The sequence below is a fragment of the Mesocricetus auratus genome, unplaced genomic scaffold, assembly GCF_017639785.1.
Source record: "Mesocricetus auratus isolate SY011 unplaced genomic scaffold, BCM_Maur_2.0 Super-Scaffold_4256, whole genome shotgun sequence".
Lineage (NCBI taxonomy): Eukaryota > Metazoa > Chordata > Mammalia > Rodentia > Cricetidae > Mesocricetus > Mesocricetus auratus.
In genome coordinates, this window is record NW_024429182.1 from 58,930,128 (window position 1) to 58,937,533 (window position 7,406).

General features: G+C 51.1%; 1 protein-coding gene across 1 annotated transcript; it reads right to left on the minus strand.

The window, feature by feature from the left end:
- Positions 1-3,643: 3,643 nt before the first annotated feature.
- On the minus strand, positions 3,644-6,652 carry LOC101843172 (5-hydroxyisourate hydrolase). Its single transcript, XM_005064234.4, has 4 exons — positions 6,380-6,652; positions 5,867-6,006; positions 4,789-4,924; positions 3,644-3,933 (listed from the first exon to the last, which is right to left on the minus strand). Exons 1-4 carry the CDS (start codon positions 6,437-6,439, stop codon positions 3,844-3,846), a joined length of 426 nt encoding a protein of 141 aa, XP_005064291.1. The 5' UTR covers positions 6,440-6,652; the 3' UTR covers positions 3,644-3,843.
- Positions 6,653-7,406: the final 754 nt, after the last annotated feature.

Genomic DNA, 7,406 nt, shown 5'->3' on the forward strand with positions numbered 1-7,406 from the left:
ACAGTTTTGCCTGCTGTGGTGAGCTTATGGGTCTGCTCCCTGCTGTGTCCCAGTCTGTCCTCCCTCACCTTGAAAGAAACATTAAATATTTTTAAAAACCTGTAAAGCTTATTATGAAAAGCAATTTAAATCTCCCCCAGCTTATAAGACTTATGAAATTTTAAATCTCTACTTATAAGGTTCCTTAAAAAAAAATCTTTTAATTTTTCCCACCTGGTTAATCCCCTGCCCCCAGACCTGGTAAACCTTTTGTTTCTACAAAGGCCCTTCTCGCTACATTCCTGTAGCTGAATGACTGACCCTTTCCTTCAGTTCCTTTGCACTGATTAAAAACCAAAACTAAACTAAACCAACAATGACAATAGCAAACTAGCTAACCTGAGGAGGGCAGTGCGGACAGACCGAGTCAATGGGGAAAAGACATGATACTCTTTGATTAATGTAAAAATCTAAGGATTTCGTGCCCTGTGAGCTTGCTCTTCTGCTCTTAGTGGCGTGGTCTTCTGACCAGACGTGAAGATTTACCTAGTCGGAGGGCTTTAACCGGAGTGATGGTCTCTTTCTCTTTGAGATTCTGAACTTATTTCTAACAATACTACCAAGCTGACTTGCCCTGGGGCAGCTGGAGCAGCTATGTCAGATCAATGTCCATGGATGTTGGCTCTCATCTTTTCTGACCCCTTGCGAATCTGATGGCATTGATAGACACATCAGAAGACTCCTGAAGTTGGGGGCAGGGGTCAATAAGGCCTGGGACCCTGGTTGACACCGATACTGTGCATTAGAGAGAGGTTCCGGCTCAGGCCTCAGCTTGTTCCAGAGGTGGTGAGGTCTTTGCTTTGCCCAGTGTCTGCCAAACGGTTTACCCGGAGCACCAACCTCACAAGGATGGCTTAAGTGCACCTTTAATTCTATGGGGTGGAGCCCCTCATTTGGGGCCATGTCTAGACATTCCATCACCCTTGTTTTTAAGAGTTCTGGATTTAGGCGATGTCTTCTATTGGCTTCCAGGATCCATGGTGCCCTTTCAGCGTTCAACATGCCAATTTGGGCTCTGGTTCTCTCATTGAACCTGTCCCTCAGATGCTGGTACATGTCCACAAAAAGAGCCATTTGCAGTGTGTATGGTTCTTAGAGATATCCATGATGGTTAGCTGATTCTTGGGGACTGGGCATAGGAAGGGTGAGAACCAGGGCTGAGCCTCCAAGTTCTCACTTAGAGCCCATCCTTATGTACCCTTTAACTGTTGGCTCCCAAGCCATGGCTGGAAAAAGGAGCCTTTTGAGCATTTCCTCAGAGTCCGGCCTGGCTCTAAGTGTTCCACACATATCAATTCAACAACCTCTTTTCCTACTGATTGAAACTCATCCTCTGAGAGAGGACTGGGTGTGGTGGTGTATACCTTTAATCCCAACACTTGGGAGGCAGAGGCAGGCAGTTCACTGTGAGTTGGAGGCCAGCCTGGTCTACACAGGAAGTGGCAGGACAACCAGACCTACACAGTGAGACTGTGCTCAAAAAGCAAGCAAACAAGCAAGCTCACAGACAGGGTGCTTTTTCCAGAGTGGGGATCAGAGATCCTAGTGTGGAGCTAGCAAGGCCCTTGAAGTTAGCACCAGCACTGCCGCCTCAGATCTGGCCTCTTGGGACAGATCAGGATGACCTGGGTCCTTCCCAAGGCAGGCCTTAGAGAAGATGCAAAGTCACTGAGGAGTCAGGAGAGTTTGTGTTCACTAGGGGAAAGGAGTAAGATGTGGTTTGATGCCCTGGGTGATGGTGCACGCCTTTGACGCACGTCAGCACTTGGGAGGCAGAAGCAGGTGTGTCTCTAGGAGTTTGAGGATAGCCTGGTCACTCCCCCTGAGAAGTGACTGGTGTGCAAGCATTAGGCCACACAGGCCACAGCTCTGCTCTAAGTTCATCCTGTCTGCTCCTTTCCCCTCTGAGCTACATGAGCGAGCACATATAAAGGTATTGGCACTGGTCTGGTTAACTGTAAGCAAGCATTTACTTTATTCATTTACACCATGGTGCTGGGCTCATTCCTTTATCCTTGCCCCTGAAAGGAGTGGAACCCAAATCTTACTGGGTCACAGCATATCTGACACAGTAACCTAGATGGACTCTTTCCCTTCCTGATACTGCCCTGTCCCTATAGGCCTTATTAGGGACTCAGATTGCATGTATGTGGTAAAACTATTGGCCCTGACCAATGTGGGATTCAAGCCTCCAAGGATGACTGTGATCAGACAGAGGCTGGGTTATGGTCTGGCAGGAGGCATGACTAAAATGTCACCTCTCCAGTGAGGCCTGGCTCCATTCTCCCGATGACATTTCTTCTATACCAAAGACGGTAAGTTTTGTTTTTTTTAGCAGTAAAAAGTTTTCGCATTTCCTCTCTGTTGTCTTGTCTGGCTGTGGAGAGCTTCCTGCAGGGTTCTTCACAGGGCCTCACTGGTGGCCTGCTTCCCTATCTGTACCATGGCCACCTCTGCATTCTGCCTGTGACTTCAGTGGCCCTATTCTCAGAGGCCTCCTGGGTCACCTGGTGTGATGGTTAAAGTTGTCAACTTGACAAAATTTAGAATGACAAGAGAGAAGGGCCCCTGGGCATGCCGGTGGGGAGCTAGCTTATGTTAACTGAGGTGGAAAGACACATGTTAATTGTGGGAAGACCCATTCCATGGGCAGGGGATCCTGAACTGTATAAAGTGGAGAAAGTAGCGGAGTCTTGGCGGTGCACTGCTCTCCTCTTTCTCCTCCTCCTCCTCTTCCTCCTTCTTCCTTCTTTCTCCGTCTCTATTTTTCTTCCAATAAATTTTTTATTTAAATTAAAAACAAGCTTGCTTCACATGTCAATCCCAGCTCTCTCTCCTATCCCTTCTCCCTTATCCTTCCACCCTCCCTCAACCCCCCCACCCCATCCCCACACCATTCCCCAGGGAGGGTGACGCCCTCCATGGGGGATCTCTAGAGTCTGTCACTTCATCTGGGGCAGGGCCTAGGCCCTCCCCCATGTGCCCAGGCTGAGAGAGCATCCCTCCTTGTGGAATGGGCTCCCAAAGTTTATTCATACGTCATGGTAAACACTGATCTACTATCCAAGGCCCCAGAGATTCCTGAGGCCTCCTCACTGACACTACATTCAGGGAGTCTGGATCAGTCCCATACTGGCCTCTCAGTCATCAATCTGGGGTCCAAGAGCTCCCCCTTGTCAGGTCAGCTGTCTCTGTAGGTTTCATCAGCACAGTCTTTCCGTCTCTGATTTTTCAAGCCAGGGTTTCTCTATGTAGCCCTGGCTGACTTGAGACTCGCTGTGTAGACCAGGTTGACCTTGAACTCAGAGATCCACCTCCATCGCCTCCCAAGCACCAGGATTAAAGGCATTCGCCACCATCACCTGCCATTGAATGCTCTCTGCACAATGTGACCAGCTCCCTCACTCAGCCCTCCTTCATTGTAACTTCCCTACATCAAAGAACTGCAACTTGAACTGAGCCAGAATAAAACTCTTCTCCAATTGCTTTTGTCAGATTAGTTTATCACAGCAACAGGAAAAGAAACTAAGACACTTGGAGCGGGGGCAGTGCTAGCAGGCAGTGCTAGTTGACTCACTGTCTCTGTCCCAGTGATGGGTTCAGATTAACAGGTGTTGGAACTCACTTTATTGATACCCAAGTCACAGCTGCCCACTAGAAAACTCCAGAGCATCTAGAGTCTCTTCAGCAAGCAGCAACTTCATGTCCCTTGATGGGGACAAAGACCATGCTGTTGACTTGTGTGGCTGGCTAAGTCAGGGAAAGGGACAGGTGGCTGATGGCTTCCTCAGGTAATGCATCACTCTAACTTCCCCGATAGGTGGTGTAGGACCATGGGCTCAGCAGCAGAGGTACATGGAACTTCTGGGTCTCCTTCGCAATAGTGAAAACAACCTATGAGAAGCAGAGAAGGCACTTGAGGACACTGAAGATGGCAAGTTCTTCCTGCAACAGTCCCTGGGTCTTCCAGATAGTGTGTGTGTGTGTGTGTGTGTGTGTGCTTTGGTGGCTTCCTAGAAGTGGGAGACACTTGGGAAAGCCTGATGTTACAGTTTGAATATTGTTTCCAAGAGGAGATACAGTGGTCTTGGCTGTTGGTTGGTGGTATTTGGGGAAGTGATTTGATTCTGAGGGCTCTGATCTAATTAGCTGGTTAATCTGTGGTTAACGAGACTCATCATGTGATGACATCATTAGTAGGTACTGAAACTTGGAGGTGGGCCCCACTAGAGGAAGGTCCCTGGGTAGTGTCCTAGGGATCTGTGTCTTTCTTTGTCTTCCTTTCTGCGTCTTGTCTACCACGTGTGAGGTGACAGCTCTCCCCTTCCGTATTCCCCCACTGCCATGGCGAGTGCATGGAGCCAAACAACCACGGGCTGAAACAACGAGCCCGAACAAATATTTTACCCCTAAGTTGTGTCAGTGCTGCAGAAGAAACACACCCAGTGCTCTGGTGTCTGGGCTTAAATGGAAACCTTCTACAAAGGAAGATGAAACACTGGCAGCCTGGCCTCTCCCTCTCACCCGCCTGACCAGGGGCAGCTCAGTGTGTCATCAGGAAGTATAATGGTGCCTCAGGGCCCTGGACACCTTCTGAGAGCACAAAGGAGGGTGGAGTTCACTCACTTGCTACCACCCTGGGAGAGGTGGGGCCAGTCTGTCCCTGGCCTGGAGGAGGCCTGGCTGAAGGGCTTGGTTGTGGTCACAGTGAGTCAGGGCCCAGCTGCTCCACCCACCCACGGCCCTCACCTCTACATATGGGTAAAAGCTCTCCTGACCCCTCTCCTTCCAGTAGCGCTCTGTGTCGAAGGACAGCTTATAGGTGCCTGGCTTTATCTGGCCTGGTGTCAGGAGCCCAGGACAGCGACCATCCAGGTTTGTGTAACTGTGAAGAGACAAAGTGGAGAGAGAGCTGAGAAACCTCCCTCCCCTAGCTTTCCTGATCCACACGCCGACAACCTCAGACGAGTCCCACAGTCTCACACAGGAGTTCAGATGGGGGACAACTTCTGAGGATATCACCACACTGTCCATTTAGAAAATCGTAGAGAAAAGATAAGCCTCTCCAGTTTTTGTGAAGGACTGAACTAGGAGGGGAGGAGCCACAACTTGTTCCCACAGGCAGGTCAGGAGGGAGGAGATGGGTGAGCCTGCCTCCTTTAAAAGGAACCTGCTCTCAAGGCCACGACTCTGCTAGCTTTGGTTGGCGAACCCTGAAACAGGAAGACCCAGCCCCTGGCAGAGCATGTTCCAGGGGTATGGCCAGGGCCGGGCCTGAGCCTGGCTCACTGAGGTTGAAAGGCCATTACTGGACCAGTCTTAGCTTTTATCCTACCCTATTATCTCAGTCTCCCTTCTGTAAAAGGGGTTAATTACAGTACTGGCTCACAGCTATTGAGAATAGAGAAGAGAAACAGTGTTCCGCATTCAGTCTGGCACAGGTGATAGAGCCCTTTGTTTTCCACCAGTCCTTTCTAGTTGGCTCCTCTCCCAACAGGCCACTGGGCTGAATCCGACAGGCAGGGACCTTACAAAGCTGTCTCAGGCATTCCATGACTCTGTCCCAGGTATGCATATCTGGTGAAAAAGTTACTGCCACTATCCCTGTTATCTTAGATGAGGAAAAGGAGGCTCAGGGGTCAGTAGCAGTGGTCAGGCCTGCCTACAGCTCCCAGTGCCCACGCCAGGCTCAGTCCCGCTCAGTGTCCCCCCAGTCACTGTTCCATCTCAATACCACGGCCTAAGGTCTTCCTCAAGGGGGACCCAGGAAAGACACAGCAGCTAGAGCTGGTAACTCACAGATCCCAGGCCAGAAACTGCCCCCTACCTTGTCCTCAGCTCCATCCACTGCTGGCCAGGGCTCTCCAGACGAGACAAACGGAGGCAGAGGCCTTGGGCAGGGAGTCCTGAGGCGGTATCTAGTACATGAGTAGTCAGTGGACTGCTCTCCATGGCTATGTCACCAGCCTGAGCAGAGAGAATCATGTGATCACCGTGGGGCCTGTACGTACAGGCCCAGCTGGGTCTTTGATTGACTTGTGAGAAAAGCAAACAGCCCTACTGCCCAGGGGCAGGCTGAATTGCTGAGTTGCAGGATGAGATGCCAAGTGCTAAACAAATCTGACCTGTGCCCTCCATTGCCCCTACCCAGGCACCACCCTCTGTCTCCTTTGTACGGGTCCTTCAGTTCCAGCTGGTCAGTGCCTTAGCTTTCCAGAACCCAGCTCTCCTGAACCTCTGGCTCATTGTTTCCCCCCACCCCCAACTTCCCATACCTGGTTTCCTCCCTGTCTCCTTACACATGAGATGGGCATTCTGAGGGTACAGGTCAACTCCTTACCTTCGGCCAGCCCAGGTGTCTCTGGAGTGTCATCAGCCTCGGGGCGGTCCTGGAGCTCATGTCCTGCCTCAGAGCTCCAGTCTGTGCAACACCCACAGGCAGTCACCCTGCCAGCTTCAACAAGCTCCTCTCTCTGGTCAGCCAGAACCTGCCGGACCCAAGGGCCCATCCCAGCTCCTCAGGCCACCTATTTGAACACTTCTGGGGAAGCCGCCTTCCCTGTGGCCGCCACCCCGGTGTTAGGTGCTAGGGCCTGAGGGGTGGTGACTTAGGGAAAAGTGTGGTGATTGGGAAGTCTGTGATTGGGAAGGAGGGTTGCTGGGGGAGGATTGGTTCTGAGAGAGGCGGGGTTAGTGGGCCTAAAGCCATGATTGGCAGGGAAATTGGTTGGGTGACGAGGGCAGGGCAAAATAGCTCAGGGGTTAAAGCATTGAGGACGCGAGTTCAATTCCTGGAACCCATGTAAAAAGTGAAAGTTGAGAACAGACTCCACGAAGGTCCTTTGACTTTCACACGCATGCTGACCCCCCTCATACACACAATGCTAAAGCAATGTTTTCAAAAGATCGAGGCATTAGTTGGTCAAGGTCTCCAGCCTCCCTGCTAACATTTTGATAAGACCACACTGAAGAGGACAGGAAAGATGCCCGGTCCTGACTGCTGACAGGTCACGTGACCTTGCTTTGGTTTCCTCATGGATACAGTGGAGCAGTAAGCCCTCCCAGTATAGTTGAGACACCAAGCAAAGCTCCCCCACTCCGCAAGGCCCTCTGACCATTCCACCCTTTGGTGCAGATCGGTGAGAGGACAGGGCTCTGCAGTGGGCAGCTATGCGACTTCACCTTAGCTCCTCTGTGTTAGGGTTTTATAGTGTATACAGAGAAGACAGTCGGAAGGCATCACGTGACCTGTAAAAACCAAGGGGGGGGGCTGGTGCGATAACCTCGCAGGTAGAGGGTTTTGCTGGCAGGCCTGATGACTGGAGTTTGAGCCTAGGATCCTACAAGACGGCAGGAACGCCTGACTC

Coding starts and splice junctions, on each gene's coding strand:
- LOC101843172 (XM_005064234.4), bottom strand. CDS start 6,439: ATGAGCTCCAGGACCGCCCCGAGGCTGATGACACTCCAGAGACACCTG. Junction 6,007..6,379: donor GACACCTGGGCTGGCCGAAG/GTAAGGAGTTGA, acceptor CTCTCTGCTCAG/GCTGGTGACATAGCCATGGA. Junction 4,925..5,866: donor TGGATGGAGCTGAGGACAAG/GTAGGGGGCAGT, acceptor GTCTCTTCACAG/TTACACAAACCTGGATGGTC.